The 26,665-nt window shown below is 39.7% G+C and overlaps 2 protein-coding genes across 7 annotated transcripts in view; both read right to left on the minus strand.

Annotated features, from left to right (window-relative positions):
- MPHOSPH8 (M-phase phosphoprotein 8) overlaps positions 1–20,552 on the minus strand; it is a 42,708-nt gene extending 22,156 nt beyond the window's left edge. For 2 of the 3 annotated variants that reach the window (XM_055542595.1, XM_055542594.1), the window contains exons 1-2: positions 20,111–20,550; positions 10,485–10,640 (exon numbers count right to left, since the gene is read on the minus strand). In XM_055542595.1, the coding sequence (XP_055398570.1) occupies positions 10,485–10,640; positions 20,111–20,335 (381 nt within the window). In that variant the 5' untranslated portion in view covers positions 20,336–20,550. Of the gene's footprint in view, positions 1–10,484; positions 10,641–20,110 lie in introns of all 3 variants that reach the window. The other variant, XM_055542596.1, reaches the window with a different exon arrangement.
- Positions 20,553–22,566: 2,014 nt separating this feature from the next.
- The window catches only part of PARP4 (poly(ADP-ribose) polymerase family member 4), a 75,141-nt gene continuing 71,042 nt past the window's right edge, over positions 22,567–26,665 (minus strand). For 2 of the 4 annotated variants that reach the window (XM_055542599.1, XM_055542601.1), the window contains one exon: positions 22,568–24,209. In XM_055542599.1, coding sequence (XP_055398574.1) covers positions 24,014–24,209 — 196 coding nt within the window. In that variant the 3' untranslated portion in view covers positions 22,568–24,013. Of the gene's footprint in view, positions 24,210–26,665 lie in introns of all 4 variants that reach the window. The other 2 variants (XM_055542602.1, XM_055542603.1) reach the window with 2 other exon arrangements.

Genomic DNA, 26,665 nt, shown 5'->3' on the forward strand with positions numbered 1-26,665 from the left:
TCAAAAAAGTAATTCATATAAATATAAGCAATATAAATTGATTAAAGCAGGGTATTTTATTAAATTGTTATAAGAGAAAGCAGACAAAGGAACAGAGTAATTAACCTAAAAAGAACAGGATGCAAGAGAGACACACCTACTGTTAGAAAGAAACAACAGGCCCCAAATGTGGTCGCTGATCCTAAGCCCACCAAGACAAATATCTAACCACACTCAGAATTATAAACCAGCAGTCTAGAGTTTCCTGATCAGCACTGGTGAAGGGTACTACTTGCCCTAATAGGACCCCCAGCTTCTCCATGAGGGAAGGTGATCTGGTCTGAAATAGTCTCACAGTCTTTATTTTCTTGGGCTCCAAAATCACTGCAGATGGTGACTGAAGTCATGAAATTAAAAGACGCTTGTTCCTTGGAAGAAAAGCTGTGACAAACCTAGACAGCATATGAAAAAGCAGAGATATTTCTTTGCCGACAAAGGTCCATCTAGTCAAAGCTATGGTTTTCCCAGTAGTTGTGTATGGATTTCAGAGTTGGACCGTAAAGAAAACTGAGTGCCAAAGAATTGATGCATTTGAACTGTGGTGCTGGAGAAGACTCTGGAGAGTCCCTTGGACTGCAAGATCAAACCAGTCAATCCTAAAGGAAATCAAACCTTAATATTCATTGGAAGGACTGATGCTGAAACTGAAGCTTCAATACCTTGGCCACCGGATGCAAAGAACTGACTCACTGGAAAAGACCCTGGTGCTTGGAAAGACTGAAGGCAGGAGAAGGCTGACAGAGGATGAGATGGTTGGATGGCATCACTGACTCAATGGACACGAGTTTCAGCAAGCTCCAGGAGTCGGTGATGGACAGGGAAGCCTGCTGTGCTGCAGTCCATGGGGTTGCAAAGAGTCGGACAGGACTGAGCGACTGAACTGAATCGTCTCCATCTGCCAATTAACGACCTTTCCTTTCCTGAGCTCCTGGGGGCATCCTTCTGTTTGTTAGATAGATGCTGTCTAATTCATGAATTGGATAAAGCCAATTAGAGCTTCAAATTTACTCAGTTGAATTTTGGTTTATACAAAACAGTGAAAATAAAAAAATTTGAGGCATCAGGTAAAAAAGACCAAGTCATTTATAAGAGAAAGAAACTCAGATTTGTTATTAGAGATCCGTATTTCAAACTGGGTGTGGAGGGAAAGCGAAGGATGTGAGAAAACAGGTACTAATCAACAACATCAAATAACCTATTTATCAAATTGATAACCACAGAAAAGAAAAAAAAGAATTAATCCAAGTAACTTCTGAACAATCAACACCAGAAATGAATACACTGTAGGAACAAAAACAACTGTAAATAAATTTGGAATTTCACAGTAAGAATGGGCATAGTAAATCTGAAACTAATTTCTAATTATTGCAGGGCTCAGTAAATGACTAGATATAATATTGAAGAACACCAGAGTTCTCATGGAAGAAAAGGGAGACAGAACTACAGACACTAACAATGACAGGAAGACACAGTGGTGACGGACTGAAATTAGACATCAATATGAACTTGACTTAAAACTAACATGTATTTTCCCCTTTATCTCTGTCTAAGGGCCTAGAAATAATGATATCCCAGTAGCAATAACTGCATCTTGCTTTCTAAATTCTATTCTGCCCTAAAAAGAATCACGATTCCCTGAATAAAGGTTGGTGCCAGGGCTGGAGCAGGAGAGTACATGGGGACACTTTGTCCAGGGAGCAAAGACGTGCCCAGACAGACAAGGAAACCACAGGAGGACGCAGGAGCTCACCCAGAGGGCCTCCCACCCAGGGGTGGGCCTGGTTTAACAACAGCAATCAAGTAAGAAGACTCCAAGATTGTGTACCGCTACTTAAAAAATTTAACGGGAGGGAGGAGCTGTTCTTTATAGGACACAAACTAAGCTTAGAAAACAGAATTAGAAAAGTTGTTATTTGCAACCACCACAGTAATAACCAATTAAAGCAAAATTATTCAAAATTATCTTAAAATCATGGGTGAGAGGTTGTTGAAGAAGTGATTCTCACAGTCTGAAAGGTTACTTATTATTAGCTTACTTACTATTTTACAGGGGGAAAGTTCCCTTTAAAAGGCAACAAAAAATGATAGACCTCACTTTATCACATAATTATAATTTAACACCAGCAATGAGATAACTGACGCAGGACTCATCTATCGATGTCATGTACCTTACCGATAGAATACATGTGCCCAATGTCTATGCTTAATCTACAAATCATCTAATTTCAATTTTAAAAATACGATTTGTGATTTAACATTAATTGGCATCCATCTACTTCCAATATGAAGAAGCTTCTATAAAACTACTGGCCTGGATTCTGAAAAGGAGGGGGGCTCTGGGGGGTATTAGAGGAGAGGAAACCGAGAAGACAGGACAGAGCTCGGTGACGGACCCCCCCCCAGAACCACCAGGAAACCCGCACAGTGTGGCCAGACTCCGGGCGCACCTGGGACAAAAACGCTGCTGCCGGATGCTGCTGAGGTATCACGGGCCCTGACACAGAAGAGGGTCTTTGCTGCGTCGAACAAATACACACGCAGAAACCAAAGGCAAAGCCTGCAACTCAATCAAGAAAGCAACTCACCGGAAAGCTACCCCTCTGCTTTAAGCAAGTTCTGTAGGACACCTGTCTACAGAACTACTTGCCTGTAGGAGACCTTCTCAAATTTCCCTCAATCCTGAAGAGCTGACAACTGACTTCCACCTTCTTGAAACAGTGGCGACGCCTTGTTTCCAAACAGAATACAATGTTTTTACTTAAATTTTCTGCATTGATAAAGGGGGCACATTAAGAACTGTTATATCTTCTTGGAGAATTTAAACTTTCCTCATTATGTAATGTCTCTTTGTCAACTGTGATTTTTTTTAAGTGACTCATTTTTAGTCAGTCTTTCCAAAGCATTTAATGAAGTTTTCTTTGCAAAAAAAAAAAAAAAGGGAGAAAGCAGGGTGGTGGGGGGGGGCGAAGAGGAAGAACAGACAAAGCTTTGACTAACTGCTTCAAAAAAATTTTAAATGAATTCTAAAACTGAATTTTTTTTCCCTAAAATACAGTCAATCTTATAGTCAGATTATCAGATGAAACAGAGTTAATAAGAAAAAGTATCCCACACACCACCAACTCCCCAATCTACATTTCTAGCCAAAATCTTCCTCTTCAATTCAGACCAGACCCATGTTTCCAATGGGAGACTGGCCATCTTCACTTGGACAACAAGCAAGTAACTACAATCTCATGTGTTCAAAACTGGAGCTGTTCCCTAAATAACATCATGATGTATCTAGGTTCCCAATCCAGTAATTCGAGTTGTCTCTTGAGTCTGCTCTTCCCTCAGCCACTGACCATCATGCATCAATTCTGCACCTCACCACCTCAACTCAGCTCCTCCCTTCTCCCCTTCCCGAGTCAGTTAGGACCACAGCGTCTCAGAATCATCTTCCCAGTAATGTAAGTAGTAAAGGCAAAGGAATGCCGGAATTACAAAATCACAAGCTGTAATGAAATAATGATTCCAGGCAATGACCATCAGTGGCTCATAAAACCTACACATGAAATGTGAGGATTTGTCACGTGGATCAGACTGAAACTCATCTCGGAGATTCTGTTAGCCTCACGGGAGAGGAGTCAACTAGACAAGACGGGCATTCTGACAGGTTACAGCAAGGCTCACGACCATCTGCGCAAAATATCAATAAAAAAGCCAATAAACTCCCGTGCAATCCTGCTTCTTCCATCTGCTACCAGTTCACAAAAACATGGAGGGACAGAGCAACACGTTAACAGACACCATGTGCTCAAAATCTAGAATACGGGAAACTCAACAGAAAAACAATCTAGTCTCTTCATCAAATAGACATGATGGGAAAAAATGGGGGAAGGTTACAGGAAAAAGCCTGTTATAGATTAAGAGAGATGCAGAGATTATCAAGGATATATAACATCCAGACCTTTTTCAAATCCCAGTTCAATCAAGTCAACAAAGACATGCTTTGTTTGAGACAACTGAGAGAAACTGAATAGATTAGATATTAGAAGGTATTAAGAAAAAAGTGTAACTTCACATTGTGAAACTATCTAGCTGATTTCAAATGAATCGCCGGGTTAGTTGCACTGGGGTGATACAGCCCTGGAATAACTGGCCAGATTCAATGAAGTCAGGATATAAAAATTAGTTACCAACTGATAAACAGGTATTAGATGATAGAAAGGAATTAGTGTTAACTTTCAAAATACCTAAAAAGCGAATAAAATTAAAACCACACATATCACAAACCTGAGCACTTTCAGTACACTAGTAATCTATCTTTTTACTTACTTGAATAGTTTCATACACACAACAAGCATATTATTTATTATACAAACTAGGGAAAATCTGAAAATGAAGGGGGGCTCTGATCATGATTACAGTAAGTCAACAGGCATACACTGGGGCTGACTCAAGCAGGTCAGGGTCAGTCACCCTCCTCCACTAGGTCAACACCTGATGAAAAAGGTGTGATGACAAAATCACCGCACAATATACACCCCCTCAAGGTCACTCCCTCTAGCTAATCACCTCTGGGAAGCATGAGCTCTTCAACAGTGCAACCACTGCTCAAATAACTTTTGGAAGTGCACTTTTGCACTGTTAGACCATCATCTCATGCACTAAGGCGTCATTAGAAATTATTTTCTTGCATGACATTCACATTCTTATGAAGACAACTGCAAAACAGTGAGTTTAAAAACATTTTGGTTCATGGCACTACTGGAATAAATGTTTACTTCACAAAATGTACACTTTTAAAAATAAAGCTTATTTGGGTGTGCAAATTCTCATTCGTTTTATATTAAAACAAATTAGCCAGTATTACTTTATAGCCAGTATTTCAAGAAGCTAAAAAAACTAGCCTCAGAAAATTTTTAAAATAAAGGCAAAACTACCTCTTAGCTGAGGAGTAGGGACACAGGTTAATTATTAAAATACACATCTGTTTGCTGGCTAGAATATGTACTGATAAAAAATTATTTTAAAAGAAAGGCAGAAGGCAAGTATATGGAACTATTCTTAAAAGTAATATCACACATGGACAACTTGTAAGGCTCCTCAAGAACAAAAGATAGATATGATCTACTCTCATAAAACTACGACCATTTAAGAGTCTGGCCCATATAAGACACTTAATATTTACTTAAAAAAAAAAATGCTACCCCTAAAAAAGAAAACCAGGAAGGTAAAAGCAGTAAAATGTTGCTGGGATGGTCCAGCAGAGGTTATTCTTTGTCATGTAACATCCATCATCAGAGCTCTCAAGGAAACCAGCCAGTGCCTAGCTGTGGATTTTTAGTTGACTAAAACTGAAGGTCTAGACTGTATCACGCAAATCAACGTTAAACAGTACTTCATCGCTTTTCAAAAAAATCTCGAACTACCGGATGGTCAGCAAAAAGATAAAGGTATCCAAATGCTAAAAAAAGGTATTTTAATGAACAAATACCATTTCTGCATGATGTATATTTTCTGGTGAATAGAATCAACAATCACTTTTTGGTAGAAACCATTTCTGTTTCTGTGATGCTGAGTCCTGAACAAGTAGGGTTCCCAGAATTGGTAACACTTTTCCATAAGACAAAGATTTTGGTGATAGGCAAATATCGTTTTTTTACAGGCAGCACATGTCTGTTTCTTGCATGAACAGTGATGATGAGATGAATGAAGCATTTTCTCCTACTCTCTACTTCTACACCTAGAGTGAAAGAATCACAAGAACTTATGAACAGCAAAACTATTTTGCTAAAGTGAGAAAAGGTTAATGAGTAGTTGCATTTTTGCCATAGGCTTGTCTACCGACACCATTAGGTTAATAATTAGGTTAAAAGTCATAGCAATATAAATACGGGAATACTGTATAAATATGGGCTTCCCTAGTGGCTCAGATGGTAAAGAATCTGCCCATAATCTGGGACCTGTGTTCGATCCCTGGGTCAAGAAGATCCCCTAGAGAAGGGAATGGCTACCCATTCCAGTATTCTTGCCTGGAGAATCCCATGGACAGAGGAGCCTGGAGGGCTAAAGTCCATGAGGTCGCAAAGAGTCAGATACAACTGAGTGACTAACACATTCATTTTCACACACTGTTATATTTAAAATGGGTAACCAACAAGTATACCCCAGGGGACCTCTGCTCAATGTTAATATGGCAGCCTGGATAGGAGGGGAGTTTGGGAGAGAATGGATACATGTATATGCATGGCTGAGTTGCTCTGCTAAACACCTGCAACAATCACAATGTTGTTAATCAGCTATACCCCAATATAAAATAAAAAAAAAAAAAAAAAAGAGAGAGAGAAACAGAGGTTTCAGTCTTATAAAGATTCAAAACGTTATTAGTGCCTGGAATTTTAAGTTATTTATAAAATAGTAAGGACAACTTAGAAAAAGACACTTTCTAGTGGAAAAGCATCTCCCATTAGAACAAGGATTTTTAAGCTTAAGCAGCAGCCTCAAACCCAGCAGTCTATCAGGAGTCATTCTCATCTAGACTCCTGTGCAAGCTAGGCTGAAGCAGAGCCCTGGTGACGTGATGGGACAACAAAGCCAGTGTTCTATGAGTCAAGACTTTCTGAGAAAAGTTTCAGCAAACTTATCTCACTAATCAGGGAGTAAAGTTAAAGATAAATTTAAGAAAACTCAATCAAAATGTCTAACTTTTGAGAGCTGCTGCTGCTGCTAAGTCGCTTCAGTCGTGTACGACTCTGTGCGATCCCATAGATGGCAGCCCACCAGGCTCCGCCATCCCTGGGATTCTCCAGGCAAGAACGCTGGAGTGGGTTGCCATTTCCTTCTCCAATGCATGAAAGTGAAAAGTGAAAGTGAAGTCGCTCAGTCATGTCCGACTCTTAGTGACCCCACGGACTGTAGCCCACCAGGCTCCTCCGTCCATAGGATTTTCCAGGTGAGAGGACTGGAGTGGGGTGCCACTGCCTATGAACCAATCACCTAGTGCGATGGGTGCATTTGTATGTATGTATTTTTAATGAAAGAAATAGGGAAGGAGGGAGTAGGCACCCATTCTAGAAAAGTGAAGTATGACTATAGCAAAACACTTAAGGAAAAAAGGCTCTAATCTGAACTCATAAAGGATTTCCTTTACAAAAATTTAAAAAGCACTAAAGAATTTCCTTAGTAATTTAAAAACTATTTATTAAAGACCCTGCCACTACACCATACATTTTAAAAACTGGTAATTCCACTCTTTTAAATCAATTTTAAACTACAGCCTAAACCAAAAGAAAGCCTACCATAGTGCCTGGCTCCATCAGTACTAACTGGTGAACTGAGCCTAGTTACTTAGCTCATTTGAGCCTCAGTTTTCTCAGTCTAGTCCATAAAAGTGCTGGCCGGGTATCTGGTACATACAGAGTACAAGCACTAGCCAGGCAGAGGTGCCTCTATCACTACAATTATTATTAACAACCATTACACACAGTCAAGTCCCAATATTGCTTTTGTCATTTAAAAGATACTAAGTATGTAGTAAAATTCAAACTGTAGGGAAAGAAGGGATAAATATTTAGTCCTTAAAATAAAAACTTCAATAAGAAATTTTGTTGTGAGTGATTTTCACTGTATATTAATAGTTCTAAGTTCAAGAACATTTGTCAGTCTAAAAAATGAAAATTATTTCTAATAAAAAAGAAAACTAAAAGCAAAAAGAAACTGCACAAGAGTAGGCTTGATTTATAAATAAAAGCTATAAATGAAACTTACAGTAAAACAGGAAATTCTCAGAAGATTCATAAATAAAGCCAATTCAATAATGTATGGAATACAAGAATCAAAGATAAAACAATGGATAAACCCCTAGAAGGAAACTCTTGAGCCAAATTTGTGCATTAATTTTAACGTTATCCCACTTTCAACCACCATCAAGTCTTTTTCCAAACTGCTGATGAAGGAAGTTTAACTCATCTGAGTTCCTTTGAATCCGTTACCCTTCCTTAGCATCAACAAGAGCTCCTAAAAAACAATAACATGGCTAAAAACTGAAGTGGATAAAATCAGACTTGTGAATAATCTAAAATAGATTAAAAGTATAGCTTTTAAGTTATAGATTAAAAACTATAGCTTTATAAAGTGATCTAAGAATTGTTTTAATTAGCAGACAAGTCAGACTTAGAAATATGCTACTAAAGGTGATTAGTTTTACTAATCACTATTTCACACCAAATAGCTGTGAAAAGAAGAGAAGCAAAAAGCAAAGGAGAAAAGGAAAGATATACCCATTTGAATTCAGAGTTCCAAAGAATAGCAAGTAGAGATAAGAAAGCCTTCTTCAGTGATCAGTGCAAAGGAAAAGAGGAGAACAACAGAATGGGAAAGACTAGCAATCTCTTCATGAAAATTAGAGATACCAAGGGAACATTTCATGCAAAGATAGGCTCAATAAAGGACAGAAATGGTATGGACCTAATAGAAGCAGATGATATTAAGAAGAGGTAGCAAGAATACACAGAAGAACTGTACAAAAAAGATCTTCATGACCCAGATAATCACGATGGTGTGTGATCACTCATCTAGACCCAGACATCCTGGAATATGAAGTCAAGTGGGTCTTAGAAAGCATCATTATGAACAAGACTAGTGGAGGTGATGGAATTCCAGTTGAGCTATTTCAAATCCTAAAAGACGATGCTGTGAAAGTACTTCACTCAATATGCCAGCAAATTTGGAAAACTCAGCAGTGGCCACAGGACTGGAAAAGGTCAGTTTTCATTCCAATCCCTAAGAAAGACAATGCCAAAGAATGCTCAAACTACCGCATACTTGCACTCATCTCACATGCTAATAAAGTAATGCTCAAAATTCTCCAAGCCAGGCTTCTCCTGGTTTTAGAAAAGGCAGTGGAACCAGAGATCAAATTGTCAATGTCTGCTGGATCATCGAAAAAGCAAGAGAGTTCCAGAAAAACATCTATTTCTGCTTTATTGACTATGCCAAAGCCTTTGACTGTGTGGATCACAATTAACTGTGGAAAATTCTGAAAGAGATGGGAATACCAGACCACCTGACGTGCCTCTTGAGAAATCTGTATGCAGCTCAGGAAGCAACAGTTAGAACTGGACATGGAACAACAGACTGGTTCCAAATAGGAAAAGGAGTACGTCAAGGCTGTATATTGTCACCTTACTTATTTAACTTATATGCAGAGTACATCATGAGAAATGCTGGGCTGGAGGAAGCACAAGCTGGAATCAAGATTGCCAGGAGAAATATCAATAACCTCAGATATGCAGATGACACCACCCTTATGGCAGAAAGTGAAGAACTGAAGAGCCTCTTGATGAAAGTGAAAGAGGAGAGTGAAAAAGTTGGCTTAAAGCTCAACATTCAGAAAACTAAGATCATGGCATCCGGTCCCATCACTTAATGGTAAACAGATGGAGAAGCAGTGGAAACAATGGCAGATTTTATTTTTTGGGGCTCCAAAATCACTGCAGATGGTGACTGCAGCCATGAAATAAAAAGACGCTTACTCCTTGGGAAAAAAGTTATGACCAGTCTAGATAGCGTATTAAAAAGCAAGAGACATTACTTTGCCAACAAAGGTCCGTGTAGTCAAGGCTGTGGTTTTTCCAGTGGTCATGTATGGATGTGAGAGTTGGACTATAAAGAAAGCTGAGTGCCGAAGAATTGATGCTTTTGAACTATGGTGTTGGAGAAGACTCTGAGAGTCCCTTGGACTGCAAGGAGATCAAACCAGTCCATCCTAAGGGAAATTAGTCCTGAATGTTCACTGGAAGGACTGATGTTGAAGCTGAAATTTCAATACTTTGGCCACCTGATGCAAAGAGCTGACTCATTTGAAAAGACCCTGATGCTGGGAAAGATCGAAGGTGAGAGAAGGGGACGACAGAGGATAAGATGGTTGGATGGCATAACCGACTCAATGGATATAAGTCTGCATAAACTCTGGGAGTTGGTGATGGACAAGGAGGCCTGGTGTGCTGCAGTTGATGAGGTTGCAAAGAGTCCGACATGAGTGAGCAACTGAACTGAATTGAAAGCTGATTAAATATAAAAGCGTGTGTTGTATCTGCAGCAGTAATGTGAATAGTGCAACAGGTATTCCTCAGATATACAAAAACACAATGTTCACATCATGGACAAACAAAATTTCACCTCGTCTCTTTTCTCCCCACTTTCTTCTTACTTGTAACTTAATCAACATGTCCAAACTATAGCTGTTTGTCACCTGCAATCACAGGCTGGCTACAGAAAGAACAGTTTGGCAAAAATCAATGAAAGCATTCTATGAGAATCAATTGGCTATACAGAGCTTACAATAAACGCTGTATATTTCATTTTTCCTTGTAAATTCCATACTGTACATTTTGTATACCATTATATTTATAGTAAATTTATTATATTAAAAAAAACCACTATGAGATAAAATATAATACCTGGATATCTTTCTTCACTGATTTAGCTTTGTTATCTGCAATTTTCTTCCTAAATTCAAGAAGAACTTCCTTACAGTCCTCAAGGTGAATCTCAGGCTCCCAGGTATCATCATCTGCTGTGTATCCTTTCCATCGAACCTTATAAAGGACCTTACCCTGTAACATAAATTAAAAACAGGCAAACAAAAGGTATTAGACTTGATTATAGTTCCAAAGCCATATGGTTGCTGAGAACAAATGAATCAACTTAAAATGGAGATTAAAATCATGATAAAGAATGTTCATCTAAAAAAAAATTCATCTCCTGAGATCATTTGTGAATTCCTTAAAACACATAATGAAATTCTACCCAATCCAAGCCCAGTTACAGTGGAAAATTCAAGATACACATATAGAACGCATATGTATGTGTTAATCGCTCAGTTATGTCCCACTTTTTGTGACCCCATGGACTGTAGTCCACCAGGCTCCTTTATCCATGCGATTTCCCAGACAAGAATACTGGAGTGGGTTGCCATTCCCTTCTCCAGGGGATCTTCCCGACCCAGGGATCAAACTCAAGTCTCCTTTATTGCAGGCAGATTCTTTATCATCTGAGCCACCAGGGAAGCCCATATACATAAACTACAACAAAAACATTTTAAAGTTCTTGTTGTGTCTTTTGTCCATTTTTCTTGTTCATTTATAAGAATTTTTCTTTTTAAAACCTTTGTTTTTGGCCATGGCACGCATCTTGCAGGATCTTAGCTCCCCGACCAGGGATTAAACCCGGACCACAGCAGGCACCGAGTCCCAACCACCAGACTACCAGAGAAGTCCCTTTCTTTTTAATACTTGATGACTATTAAGTCTTTGTCATATATATTCCAAATTATTGCTTCTCTAGATTTGATTTTTTTTCCTCCTTAATGCCCAACTTCACTGAGAAGCAAGAACGCCCTCAATTCAATAGTTCCTGCACGATCTGCAGAGCACCATTCTAGCTCTGCTTTTAACACTGTCTGATTTTATTCACACAACCACCAAGGCCACAAGCTTTCCAAGCTGAGTGCCCTCCCAGGTCAGCCCCCAGTCATGCCCACACTGCCTTCCAGACACTCTACCACCTGTAGGAAGACTCAGTATCAGCCTTTAACAGGGTGAGAAAGTGAAAGATGATGGGAAAAGTATACAGCCTCTTAACTTTCAACAATAATCCTGAAAATCTTTATAATTTTAAAATAATAATTAAGAGCCTACGTAGGAACTTCCCGGTGGTCCAGTGGTTAAGACTCTATGGTTCCACTACAGGGTGAGCAGGCTCTCTTAGTCCCTGGTCAGGGAACTAAGATCCCGCTGCTGCTAAGGCACTTCAGTCGTGTCCGACTCTGTGCGACCCCATAGATGGCAGCCCACCAGGCTCCCCCGTCCCTGGGATTCTCCAGGCAAGAACACTGGAGTGGGTTGCCATTTCCTTCTCCAATGCACGAAAGTGGAAAGTCAAAGTTAAGTCACTCAGTTGTGTCTGACTCTTAGCGACCTCATGGACTGCAGCCCACCAGGCCCCTCCGTCCATGGGATTTTCCAGGCAAGAGTACTGGAGTGGGGTAAGATCTCGTAAAGTGGCCAAAAAAAAAAAAAAAAGTCTGTCAGTTTAATGGTTCAGTTATGCAGCTGTGGGGGCGGGTGGGGGGGTGGGGGGAGTGATTATACCAACTGAAAATGTATGCACATTTTTTTAGCAAAAGTGTGGAAAAAGAAAACTATTAGTATACAACATTGCAAGAGCTTCTATGAAGGTGTAGTTAAAACCAGATACACCAAGGTGAGACAGCATGGTTGCATAATGCTGAACTCCGCTGTACCAATGGAGGCAAAGGAAAAAAATCTTAGTCAATACTGTGCTGTTGTGCCTTCAAGCAGCAGTATTCTTGGTCTTGGTAGGAGTATCACACGAGAAGTTACACTGTTACAGCAGAGTGGAAAAATGCCTTAATGTACCAACAATAGGGCATGGAAACAAACGATCCTTGCTTTGGGGCCACCTGATTTTTGTGTGGATAAAAATAATGCTAAATTTATTACTCAAGGGAGCTTTAAAAAAAACACACCATTTACTTTCATATGAGCAGGAAAAAAATGTATATAGAGGAAAAAAAACAAAGCCAGTATTAAAACTGGGAGATATGAGTGAAGGCATGTGGGAGATTCTACACAATTCTTGCAGCTTTTCTGATTTAAGGAAAAAAAAACTAGTAAAGTTTTATTTCAACAATGAACATAGATATAAATATTAGTTATCAATTAAGTTTGATCTAGTCAATGACAATGAGGAATATTAATAATCATTTTTGAATATAAGGAGTACATCCTCAATTTTAGCTCCAGACTTGACTGATAAATAACAGCCTTTATTTCAGCAGTTTTGCTTCATTCATTCATTCAATAGATCTCTACTGAGGGTCACTATGTGTACAGCAGTATACAAAAGAAATGAAATCGTTGAATTATACTTCTTTTTTTAATAGGAATAATGTCAACCCAAATATTGCCCAAGACTTTGCTGTATACTAAAAAATTTCATGACAGTCCTGGGATCTATAAACTTATCTTAAAAACTACCATAATCTCTATTTTCTTGGTAGCTGAGCTTAACCCATGAGCCAAACTATAAGGAAGGAGATGGTCCTCCTATCTTCTTAAGATTCTATATACTAGATAATTAGTTAAAAAAAAAAAAAAAATCTCAAGGCCAGTGAGTCTGAGTGTATTATGAACATGAAATTAAAAAAAAAAGCACAACTGTCATTAGGCACTTTAATGGACTTCAAGTATATTAATAATAAAAGCAAGAACTTCCCTGGAGGTTCAATGGTTAAGACTGCACTTCTCATGTGGCGTTGGGGGATCAATCCCTGGTCAGGATGCTTGTTTCAAGGCATTAAATAAATAAAAGAAGTAAAAATAGCAACTATATTCTAAAATGGTGAGGCAAAAAATGAGTAATAAAAGAAGTAAAAATATCTGGTATCTTTTAGTACTGCTTTAAACACATCACAAAAAATGACAGTTATACTAATCAATAATATCAAGAATATGAAGTTTGAACTGACTCATCTGAAAAGACCCTGATGCTGGGAAAGATTGAAGGCGGGAGGAGAAAGGGATGATAGAGGATGAGATGGTTGGATGGCATCACCAACTCAATGGACAAGAGTCTGAGTAGACTCGGGGAGTTGGTGATGGACAGGGTAGCCCGGTGGGCTGCAGTCCATGGGGTTGCAAAGAGCTGGACACGACCAAGTGACTAAACTGAAACTGAATGAAACAGAGAATAGCCTCCTGCATTCAAATTATTCTCACATTACTTCCCCATTCTCCCACAGTTTCAAGTTCTTAACTAATGGTTGATTTGCTTGCTGGCAGATGTATTATAGGTTTCAAGTAACCCAATTGGGCCCTGGTGGATCAAATGATAAACAATTAGCCTGCAATGCAGGAGACCTGGGTTTAATCCCTGGGTAGGGAAGATCGCCTGGAGAAGGGAATGGCGACCCAGTCCAGTATTTTTGCCTGGAGAATCCCATGGACAGAGGAGTCTGGCAGGCTGCAGTCCATGGGGTCACAGAGTTGGACACCACTGAGTGACTGAGTTGAACAGTTTCAAGACAATTAATCAGGCAAATATTCTATGTAAAACAACATAAGAACTTACATCAGTGAAAGTAAAAAATCCTTTTAAAGCACATGAAACACTTACGAATACTCAAATGTTTGGAAATTAAGCAATGTATTTGTACACAATTTATGGAAATTGGAAAATAATGTTATCTGAATGAAAACAAACATAATTTATGAATTTCAACTAAAGTAAGATGAGAACATAATTTAACATAACATAAAGGTATGTTATTTGAAAAAAGAAAGGCTAAGAACAGTGAGCTATGCAAAGGAAACTATAAATAAGGTGAAAAGACAACCCTCAGAATGGGAGAAAATAATAGCAAATGAAACAACTGACAGAGTTAGATTAATTTCCAAAATATACAGGCAGCTCATACAACTCAATACCAGAAAAACAACCCAATCAAAAAGCGCAAAAGACCTAAACAGACATTTCTCCTAAGAAGACATACAGATGGCTAATAAACACAAGAAGAGATGCTCAAAATCGCTCATTATTAGAGAAATGCAAAGCAAAACTACAATGAAATATCACCTCACGCCAGACAGAATGGCCATAATCAAAAAATCCACAGATAACAAGTGCTGGAGAGGGTATGAAGAAAAGGGAACCACTACACCCAATGGCACCCCACTCCAGTACTCTTGCCTGGAAAATCCCATGGAAGGAAGAGCCTGATAGGCTGCAGTCCATGGGGTCATGAAGAGTCAGACACGACTGAGTGACTTCACTGTCACTTTTCACTTTCATGCCTTAGAGAAGGAAATGGCAACCCACTCCAGTGTTCTTGCCTGGAGAATCCCAGGGATGGGGGAGCCTGGTGGGCTGCCGTATATGGGGTTGCACAGAGTCGGACACGACTGAAGCACCTTAGCAGCAGCAGCAGCACACTGCTAGTGGGAACATAAACTGATACAGCCACTGTGGAAGACAGTATTGAGATTCCTTTAAAAACTAGGAATAAAACTACCATACAACAGTTCTGCTACTGGGCATATACCCTGAAGAAACCAAAACTGAAAAAGACACATGTACCCCAATGTTCACCGCAGCACTATTTACAATAGCCAAGACATGGAAGCAACCTAGATGTCCATCAACAGATGAACTGATAAAGAAGCTGTGGTACGTATATACAATCACATCAGCCATGAAAAGGAACTCAAAAATTTTGAGTCAGTTCTAATGAGGTGGATGAACCTAGAACCTAACATATAGAGTGAAGTAAGTCAGAAAGAGAAAAACAAGTATCTTATATTAATGCATATATATGGGATCTAGAAGGAAGATATTGACAAATCTGTTTGCAGAGCAGCAGTGGAGACACAGACATAGAGAACAGACTTATGGACAAGGGTAAGTGAGATGAATGGAGAGAGCAGCATGAATGCATATGCACCAACATATGTAAATAGACAAGCAATGGGAGTTTGCTATATGACTCAGGGAACTCATACTGGGGCTCTGTAATAACCTAGAGAGGTGGGATGGGAGGGAGGTGGGAGGGAGATAAGAGGGAGGAGACATATGTACATCTATGGTTAATTCATGTTGATGTATGACAAATCAAATACTGTAAAGCAACCATCAATTAAAAATAAATATTTTTTAAAAAAGCTGTGCACCCATCTCAAGATGTTAGAAAAAGACCAACAAATAAAGAAAATCATAAAGAAAAAGCAGAAATATATGAAATAATTAAGAACTATATAATATTAAAAAGGATAATATCACAGCCAACTTTGGTTTATGCTATGAACATGAAGTTGAAATCAATGTAATTCATCACATTAGTGGTATAAAGGAGACAAATTATGCAATCATATTAGACGCAGCAAAAACAATTTAATAAAATTCAACATCCATTCACAATAAAAGTATTTAGCAACAAGAAATAAAGGGAATCTCTTTAACAAAGAGTAAATATACAAAAATTAATTGCATAAGCAACAAACAGTAAGACAAGGAAACTTTTCAAAAAATCACTTACCACTGCACTGAAAAATCAATAACACCTAAAAATCAATTTACTAAAACATAAAAAGTTATAAAACAGGATTTCTCTGGTGGTCCAGTGGCTAAGACTCCTTGCTCCCAATGCAGGGGGCCTGGGTTCCATCCCTGGTCAGATAATAATTTGCATGCTGCAACCAAGAGTTCACAGGCTGCAACTAAAGAGAGCACACCTGCAGAAACTAACAACAAAAAACACCCCACACATCACAACTAAGACCAGGTGCAGCCAAATAAATATTTTTTAAAAAGAGAGTTGTAAAGTATTATTGAAAAAATTAAATTAATTCTAAATTTATCCACAAATTCAATGCAAACCTCAATAAAAACTCAAAAGTTTTTGTGTGCAAGAAAACTGACAAGTTGATTCCAAAATTTACAATGCATTGTTAAAGAATAAAAAAAGATTTGCTCAATGAAACCTGACTCCTACATTACACTATACACAAAATCAATTACAAGTAAAGTGCAAACATAAGTCAGAAAGACAAAACAACACAGCTTTCAGAAAAAAAAAGAATATTTAGAGTAAGGAAAGCTTTCTCAAACCAGACATTAAAAGCACTCAACACCAAGACAAAGATTAACTCTTCCTACATTAATCATATTCTATTTACCAAAAAGACATAGCAGGAAAAGAGATTTACATGACACCACTCACAAAGGGTTTGAATCCAGAATACAAGAAATCAATAAAGACAACTCAGTAGAGATCTGAAAGGGCAGTTCATAGAAGATAACCAAATGATGAATAAATATATGAAAAGACGCTCAATGATTTCAACGCCGATTTCTAATGTAAAATCCAGAAAAATATAAATTATAAGTAGGAAATACCAACAAATACACCACCACTACTGCTGAAAATATAGACTGATGATATCAAGTGTTGACAGGATGTGAAACGAAAGGAATTCTCATAAGCCAGTAGTAGTAGTGTAAACTGGTACTACTTTTGAAAACAGTTTCTTAGAGCTGAAGACATATGCATCTTGTCCTCCGAGGTGTATACCTCCCATTCCTAGGTATATAGCAATACAACCGAGAGAAACATTTGTGCACAATACACCAGGAGACATGTCCAGTAAAGTTCCTGGCCTGTTAGTCACTCAGTCGTGTCTGACTCTTTGTGACCCCATGGACTGTAGCCCACCAAGCTCCTTTGTCCATGGAATTATCCAGGCAAGAATACTGGACTGGGTTGCCGTTTCCTTTTCCATCAGTAAAGTTCACAGAAGCATTATTCAAAACTAGAAACCACTCAGGTGCCCATCAAAAGTAGTAGAAAAGATAAAACTGTAATATATTCATACAACTGAATACAGGTGACCCTTTAACAACATGGGTTTGAACTGTGGGATCCACTTATATGCAGACTTTTTTCAATAAATATATTGGAAAGATTTTTAGGGATTTTCAACAATTTGCAAAAAATTGCAGATGAACCATATATAGTCTAGAAATGTTAAAATAATTAAGAAAAAAGTATGAAAAGAATGCATGAAGAATATGCAGATGTTGGTCTATTACTACAAGAGTATAAGATGAGTGACAGTTAATGGAAAATTAATGTGTTAAGTTTTCTTAATGTGTTATAACTCTGCTTTCAAAGAATTATATCATTCTTTTCTAATTGGAGAAACTGAATATTAGCCTATTATTCAAGGTAAAGGATGTCTTTAAAAATGTAACAGTGTTTCTCATACTATATTATAAATAGGACTGTAATACTGTATGCCATAAAAATTTTCTAATGATTTGTTCTTTAGCGTCTAGGTTAGACTGCTGTGCTGTGCTAAGTCGCTTCAGTCATGTTTGATTCTTTGGAACCCCATGGATTGTCCATGGAATTCTCCACGCAAGAATACTGGAATGGGTTGCCATGCCTTCCGCCAGCAGATCTTCAGTCTTGGCTGACTCTGTGCAACCCCATAGACGGCAGCCCACCAGGCTGCCCCGTCCCTGGGATTCTCCAGGCAAGGACACTGGAGTGGGTTGCCATTTCCTTCTCCAATGCATGAAAGTGAAAAGTGAAAGTGAAGTGGCTCAGTCGTGTCTGTCTTCGAAACCCCATGGACTGCAGCCCACCAGGCTCCTCCGGCCATGGTCTTCTCCAGGCAAGAGTACTGGAGTGGGATGCCATTGCCTTCTCTGACTGATTACACTAGGCTACCATAAAACACTGAATCATTCAACTTTTTCACATTATCTTTTCATTGTTGATGTCAGTGTTAGTAATACATACAACACCTACAATGTTTTATTTAAGACAATATTGATGGTTCTGACAGGTAATTCATCTTGTAAACAAATGATGTAAATAGGGTAGGCAATACCATTAATATATTTTCTCTTCCTTACAATTTTATTAATATTTTCTTTTCTTTAGTTTACTTTTTTATTAAGAATCCTCCCAACCCAGGGATCAAACCCAAGTCTCCCACATTGCAGGCGGATTCTTTACCAGCTGAGCCACCAAGGAAGCCCTTTATGAGAACACAGTATATAATATGCATAACATACAAAATATTTGTTAACTGTTTACACTATGGTAAGGCTTCCCTTTCTGGTAAAAAAGCTTTTAGTAATTAGGCTTTGAGGGAGTCAAAAGTTATACTGGCTTTTCAACTGTGCCGGGCCAAGCACTCCTCGGCCCGAGTTGTTTGAGGTCAACTGTACTAAGCAGCAACCAAAAAACACCAAACTACAGCTCCAAAAGAAGGGATTAAACCTCACAAAGATGTTACTGAGCAAAAAAAGCAGATGCACACCAAACAAATAAAATGAGATTCCACTTAAAGGAAAAAGATTTTAAACATGGGGCTTTAGGTGCAGTTCCTACAATCCTTCGAAGCTAACAAGAGAAAATATTGTATTAAGAAGTGAATCATCTTAATTGTGAAGACATTACCGTCTTAACTATTTTCTGAATATCTTCCACCTTCCTGGCACTATGTTAAACGCAGGTGATACAAAAGTGTAAGATGCTTCACCTCTCACCTCAAGGTACTTACAACGTAATTGGGAAAATTAAATACATAAGAATGTCCCTAACTTCAACTAACAGTAATATTGTCGACATTGGATTTTAGTTATTTATCCCCCACTGGACAAGAGAATCTTTTATGTCAGCAACTGTGTATGCTACAATTCATCTCTATAGCCTCAGGACCTAACACGGCACCTACCAGGCAGTAATTGAAAACAAAACTCTACCGAATGAATGCGCAAAAAAAAAAAAAAAGGTAGCATACGACAAATGGGAAATGAGAGACAATTAAAAAAACATAGGGAATAAAAAGGACAGGGAAGCCTGGAGTGCTGCAGTCCATGGGGTTGCAAAGTCGGATATGACTGAGAAACTGAACTGAAAAACACAACACACAGAGGACCATCGTGTAGGGCCTTTGGTCGCCCTACACCTATTTACTAAAATATATTATCTTCCCATTGCCCATCCTTACATCCACTCACCTCCCCCCAGCCCACAACTGATTCACTCACTTAACAACCTCATACACATTAAGCAATTACTGCATGCTAGGCACCGGATTCAAGTGCCAGCGTTAACAAGTTAATAAAGAGCACAGTCTCTGTACTAAGGGATTTCACAGTCTAGCAGACCACCAACATGTAAAGAATGAAGTCTTGAAATGTAAAACAGAGGTCTACACAAAGTTTCGTAAGGGCACAAACGGAGGAAGCACCTCACTCTGGGGGGACCAGGGTCAAACAAGACACTGAGCAGGGTTCCCCACGAGAGATGGGGAAGCGCGGGGCAGAGCGCGGCGAGGACACTCGGTTCTCGGAGCCGAAGACACCGCCCTCGCGCCAAGGACGGCGGCCTAGGAGGGAGCCGCGATTTCAGCGCCCCCGCGGCGTGGACCTCCGCCACACCGCCTCCGGAGCCCCCTCTGCGCGGGCAGCATCACCCCGGGCCCGCACCTACCCCTTCAGTTTTCATGTCCAGGATCTTCTCCACTTCGAACACATTCTCGCCGTCCTCCTCGCTGTCCCCGCCGGCCTCTTTTCCTTTCGCGGCCGCGTCCTTCTCTTTGCCCCTCGCCCCAAATCCCTCTCCTTCGACTGCAGGCAACTGACCACTGCCGTCGGCACCCGAACCAGTAACTGTAGCCACGCTCGCTCCTTCCGCCTCCGCCTTCGCCTCCGCCATAACGGACCTCTCCAAGCTGCCAGGAGAGGGGCCGCTACGCGCGTCCCTCTCTCAGCCCCGAACCCCGGTCAGTCGGACGCGGTTAACTGGAAAGCGCCAATGGCGGGCTCGGGACCGAGTTGCGACGCGCGCGCGCACAACAAACACGTAAACGCTGGCGCGCCTCGGCCCTGCACCGCCCACAGGAAGCGGGTGGGCGGGCCAAGGGGGGAGGTGCCTTGGGCGGAAGGAAGAGCCGTGACGTAAGGCCGCGGCGAGAGTCTCGGGCAGCGTCGGGAGGCGGGGCTTGAGGGACTTGGGCATCGCGGTGGGCGGGGCCGGTAGCGCCGTGGGGAGCTGGGCTTGCGGGAAGCGGGCGGGCAGTGGAGCAGACGGGCCAGAAAGATACCCGGCGAAACCTCTTCCCTGGCCGAATGCTGTCCAGATACCGGGATTCTTATCTGGGTGATGTAGCTAGGATAAACGCCTAGGATCCAATCAAACGCAACTCATAGTGCTGTTACGGTTTAGGGGAGTGCTGTTTAAAGATAAGGAAAACGTTTATTTTCCAAGTTCTAGTTGGGATTCTTCGCCCCCTCCCCTCCCGGAAAATCAGAGAACGTGATAAAAAGTAATTTGCCCAGGTTATAAGTGATTGACAAAAAGTGCCCCCCCCCCCCATGAATTCTCGCCCACAGTTCAGTTCAGTCGTGTCCGACTCTTCGCGACCCCATGGACTGCAGCACACCAGGCCTCCCTGGCCATCACCAGCTCTCGGAGCTTAATCAAACTCATGTCCATCGAGTCAGTGATGCCATCCTACCATCTCATCCTCTGTCGTTCCCTTCTCCTGCCTTCAATCTTTCCCAGCATAAGGGTCTTTTCCAATGAGTCAGTACTTCGCATCAGGTGGCTATAGTATTGGAGTTTCAGCTTAACCATCAGTCCTTCCAATGAATATTCAGGACTCATTTCCCTTTAGAATTGACAGAGTTGGATCTCCTTGCAGTCCAAGGGATTCTCAAGAGTCTTCTCCAACACCACAGTTCAAAAGCATCAATTCTTTGGTGCTCAGCTTTCTTCATAGTCCAGCTCTCAGACTACTGGAAAAACCATAGCCTTGACTAGACAGACCTTTGTTGGCAAAGTAATATCTCTGCTTTTTAATATGCTGCTAGGTTGGTCATAACTTTTCTTCCAAGGAGTAAGCATCTTTTTATTTCATGGCTGCAATCACCATCTACAGTGATTTTGGAGCCCAAAAAAATAGTCTGTCACTGTTTTCCCATCTATTTGCCATGTAGTGATGGGACCGGATGCCATGATCTTAGTTTTCTGAATGTTGAGTTTTAAGCCAACTTTTTCACTTTCATTAAGAGGCTCTTTAGTTCTTCTTTGCTCCCACAGTAGTTAGGTGAAATATTTTTCTCTTTGAATTGCAAATAAGCAAATAGACACTTTGTGGCAGTGGAGCTTTTTCTTTAACCTTGAATTTTGTTGATTAATATAAATGCACAAGGTGAGAATTGTGAGCGAAGTCTTATTTGGGGTAAAATGAGAACTCTATGCAGATGACAGGCTCTCTCCAGCACTGGAGGAACTGCTCCAAAGAGGTGGGGCTCAGCACAGGTGTGACTTCGGTGAAGGGGGTACTCACACTCAAGCACCTGCTTTGGCAGAGGGCAGCTGCTAGTTGCTTGGAGCAGATGTCCTTTTTAATGACTTTAGTGCTTTTCTAGGTATGAGGAGGTGTGAGAATTGGGCTCATAAAATCTCCAGAAAATATCTATCTGAAGCCAGTCCTGCGAGTTTTTCCCAGAGCACAGAGCCTCATTCTTGATCCTGGCCCCAAGTTCCTTTTAGGAGGTGTTGTAGGTCAGAGACTGCAGTGACTAATGACCTCATCCTTGTAGAGGCAGATGGCAAGTGACAGTTTTTAGTTGACAACTTAATTTACAAAATTAACTCTTTTAAATTAACAGATTACGACTGATGCAGCAGATCTTTGTGCTGGCTCGCTAAGAGCATCCTAGGCATTAGGAACATAAAGATAAATACATCACAGCCTGCCCTCCAGGGACTCTCAGCCTCTAAAGAAGGACAGCAATTCTAATAATTTGAGATATTTACAATATTAAATAAAATATTTTAAATAAAATAAAATATTTAAATTATAATTTTAAAAAATATTATAAAGCAACATTAGTTGATGGAGACAGCTTATTATTTCAGAATTCTAGCTAATGAGAAGAAGGAAATAAAATAGAGAATCACAATATTTCTTAAAATGATTCAGACGACAGCATCATTAGCTGAAAGACTGATAAGGAACTGGATGTCAAAGTATATCTCTCCACAGATATATGCTGGTTGTAGGGAAACAACTTCATATAGGAAACCTGCTAATCAATGTTAACATTATTAAAGCAGATCAACCAGACTTCATGGTTCAGGTTGACAAAAACACTGATCCTTAATCTCCTCGGGACTACAGATTTAATTCCCAGTTTACAGGAAATATAGGGAAAAAGAAATGGACACAGTCAGACATATCCGAATGTGAGACATCCGGTAAGACAGCAAGAGGGGAGAGAAGACTGTTCTACATGTAAAAAAATTGACAAAATACTTTAAGTCTTGATGGGGGTCATTACACTATTTACTCTGCTTTTATGTATTTTTGAAATAAAAACTAAATACATACATTCCCTGTAAAAATGTTTAATTTTTTTAATTTCAACTTTTAAAATTCAAAGTGTGTAAGACAGAAATAAAGTTCCTATTCCACAAAGGTAACTAGTTTGGAATATGACATTATATATTTCTATCTCATAAACACCCATTTATATAACTTTTAAAATGAGCTCTATTGCATATGCTGGGTGATGGCACTATGTATATATGCACACATGATACCTGCATGTGTCAATGTGTCCATGTTTCTGTAAGATTAATTTCTATAAGTACAATTCCTACCAGTGGAGTTTATAGGTCAAAGAGGGTAGTGATTTAATTTTTCCTCCCAGTTTTATTGAGATATAATTGACATATAGCACAGTATAAGATTAAGATGGCAGCAGCATGATCTGACTCTCAAACATCATGAAATGATCATCACAGTAAGTTTAGTGAATATCCACCACCTCATACAGATATAGAGTAAAAGAAGAAGAAAATCATTTTTTCCGTGTGATAAGAACTCAGGATTTAGTCTCTGAACAACTTTCACATGTACTATACAGCAGTATTAAGTATATTTTAATGCTGCATATTACATCCTAGTACTTACTTATCGTGTAACTGGAAGTTTATACCTTCTGATCACCTTCATCCAATCTCCACCCTCCCCCAACCTCTGGTTAAAAAAAAAAGTCTGTAGTATTAGAATTTTTATCTAAAAAAGTTTTTTTTGGTTGTACTGCTTGGCTTGTGGGATCTTTGTTCCCTGACCAGGGATCAAACCCAGAATCACAGCGTTAAAAGCTTGGAGTCCTAACCACTGGACCACCAGGGAATTCCTTGAAATTTTTATTGTATAGTTGCTTGTTAGTTCACTGAAACCATAGCCTTTTTCCATTTATTTTAAAGTGATTGCTATACTGAATAAAATCATAATTAGATTTCATTATAGGCATCTATTATATCTGATTATCATATACATGAGGCATGAGTGCATGTTAAAAGACAAGTGCGTGTGCGTCAGCCTTGGCTGTGCTTAAGGAGCCTGTGAGGAGGGGAGGCGGCGTCTCTGGGCAGGATCCCCAGAAGCTGCTTGGTGGCGGAGTCCCAGTCTTTACCCAGCTCCAGCCGCTGGCAGATGGATGGGTACTGCCCTTCGGTTCTTCTGAGCCACTCACTGGCTTTCTTTATTTTCTCACAATCCCAGGGAATATTCCTAGATTAAACACATCTTTCCATCAATTTCAGAATATAATTACATACGAAATGTCATGTGGTGCCAAATCTAGCACATTATATCAGACAAAATCTGTCAAAAATTAAGATACTTAATAAAAGCAGTTCTTTTTTTTTTCCTCTGACGTTTTGTGAAAGTTCTTCCACCTGTCTGACGTGGTGCATTTAACTTATTCAACTACTTGGAAACAGAGTAGCCCCCTCACTGCCCAGCTTCCCCGAATGTGACACACGTTCTTCTCGCTCCAGGACAACTACAGCTTCTCCGGCCCTTTACATGTTTGCTTGTCATCTCCTTTCTATCCTTCAAGGACAAGCTTGATGCTATTTTACAAAGGCTTTCATTTCTCTCTCCTTTTTATTGTCCCAGGAATTCTCAACTCCATTATTTACTTGTAAAGTACCTGAGAGTCACCCAAGATACTGGTATATATCTAATTTTAGCACACAAATGAGGAACAACTTACTTGTAAAATGTGCATAACATAAAAACTTCAAGTTTGTGTCCAGAAAATGGTGTCAATTATTCAAACTAAAGACTCAGAAAAACTGTGGGATCGCTCATTAGTATTAGTTAGCTACTTCCTCATTGTTTTGTTGTCTGCTAGAACTTGCTAGCAAACAAATGGTGATATATACTAAAGAATATGGGGGAAACTGAAAACCTGGAGAATTTTCTCCATCTTCCCCGCCTCCCCATGAACTGGGAAAAGGCCATCAGAGTAGTGTGGTGGTTAAGAGCTGGGTTCAAATCCTGCCTCTGTGATCACAGAGCACTCACTGGTTGTGATATTGGTTTTTTGTTGTTGTTGGCCACCTGTCTTGTGGGATTTTAGTTCCTTGACTAGAGATTGAACCCTGGCCCTCAGTGGTGAACCTGCAGAGTCCTAACCACTGGACCACCAGGGAATTCCCTAGTTGTGTGATATTGTTACAGCTTTCATTTATCACTGGAAGTCTGTTTCTTCAGTTATGACAGTGATACAAGATCCTATGGGTTTGCTGTGGGGATTAACAAAAAGCATGAATTTAAACTTTAACAGTCTCTGGCACAAAGTTGGCAATCAATAAATGTTAGCTAAATATGATGACATGAACATACTAAATAGCTGGCATACCCAACATGGTTAAAAAGACCCACAGTTACTAACTACTGAAAGCAGCAAGATGATTTTAAATATTCTCACGAATCCAGATGGCCTCTAAATTTTGATGGTTCTACTAAAATGAAAATTTTGTTCATATACCTCCAAGCAACGTGCTACTGCATTGTTATGTACATCATGAAGCCGAAAATATATAAAAGCTTTAAATATGCATAAATACGAAACAAAAATTCCTTAAAATATTGTTATAAAGTGCCAACAAATAATTTTGCCCACACAATAACAGTGATAGGGTAACAGCATGGGTGTTATGATGTGTGATGGAATATACTTCACCGTTTTTCAAAATCTTCACTTAATAGTTTGTGCCACTACAATTCAAAAGGAGACTCAAAGTTATTCCAGTGGCTATCATAATTGGAAAAGATTTAAAAAGAGGAGGTGGCTCACTGGTTGTGCCTGTAAATCAAACAGTCCCTTCCACTAGTTCTTCAAGGTATTTTTCCAGATATTCATTTAAAACATGTTGCTTACATATAGTAAAATGCTCAGTTAATTATTTTATGAGTACCTCCTTTGTGTCTGATGCTGTCTGTTGCTACTGCTGCTGCTGCTGCTGCTGCTAAGTCGCTTCAGTCGTGTCCGACTCTGTGCGACCCCATAGATGGCAGCCCACAAGGCTCCCGTCCCTGGGATTCTCCAGGCAAGAACACTGGAGTGGGTTGCCATTTCCTTCTCCAATGCATGAAAGTGAAAAGTGAAAGTGAAGTCGCTCAGTCGTGTCTGACTCTTAGCGACCCCATGGACTGCAGCCCACCAGGCTCCTCCGTCCATGGGATTTTCCAGGCAAGAGTACTGGAGTGGGTCGCCAGTGCCTTCTCTGGTCTGATGCTGTTGGGAGTAGAGAATTTATTAATTTATTTATGGCTGAGCTGCGTGGCTTGTGTGATCTTAGTTCTAAGGACAGGGATTGAACCTGGGTTGTTGGCAGTGACTGTGGAGTCCTAGCCATTGGACCAGCAGGGAATTCCCCAGAAGTGGAGCATTTAATCAGTCCTTGTGAGAAGGTACAAGTAGATTTACTTATTTATTTTAGTTTCGTCTATATTATCTCTAAGAGATGAGAACTTTTTCTTAAATGTGAAACTTAAAAATAGTTATGAATATTTTTAATATCACAAAATATTCAGGTAATGTTTAAATTTCCCTGTCTTTTTTTAAAAGAAAAAAGTACAATGGGTCTCGTTCAAATCAGGATCCAAATGAGGGCTACGTTTGCCTCCTTTCAAACGTCCTTCTATTTTTTTTAAATGTCCTTTAATTTATAGGT

The sequence above is a fragment of the Bubalus kerabau genome, chromosome 12 (assembly GCF_029407905.1).
Source record: "Bubalus kerabau isolate K-KA32 ecotype Philippines breed swamp buffalo chromosome 12, PCC_UOA_SB_1v2, whole genome shotgun sequence".
Classification (NCBI taxonomy): Eukaryota; Metazoa; Chordata; class Mammalia; order Artiodactyla; family Bovidae; genus Bubalus; species Bubalus kerabau.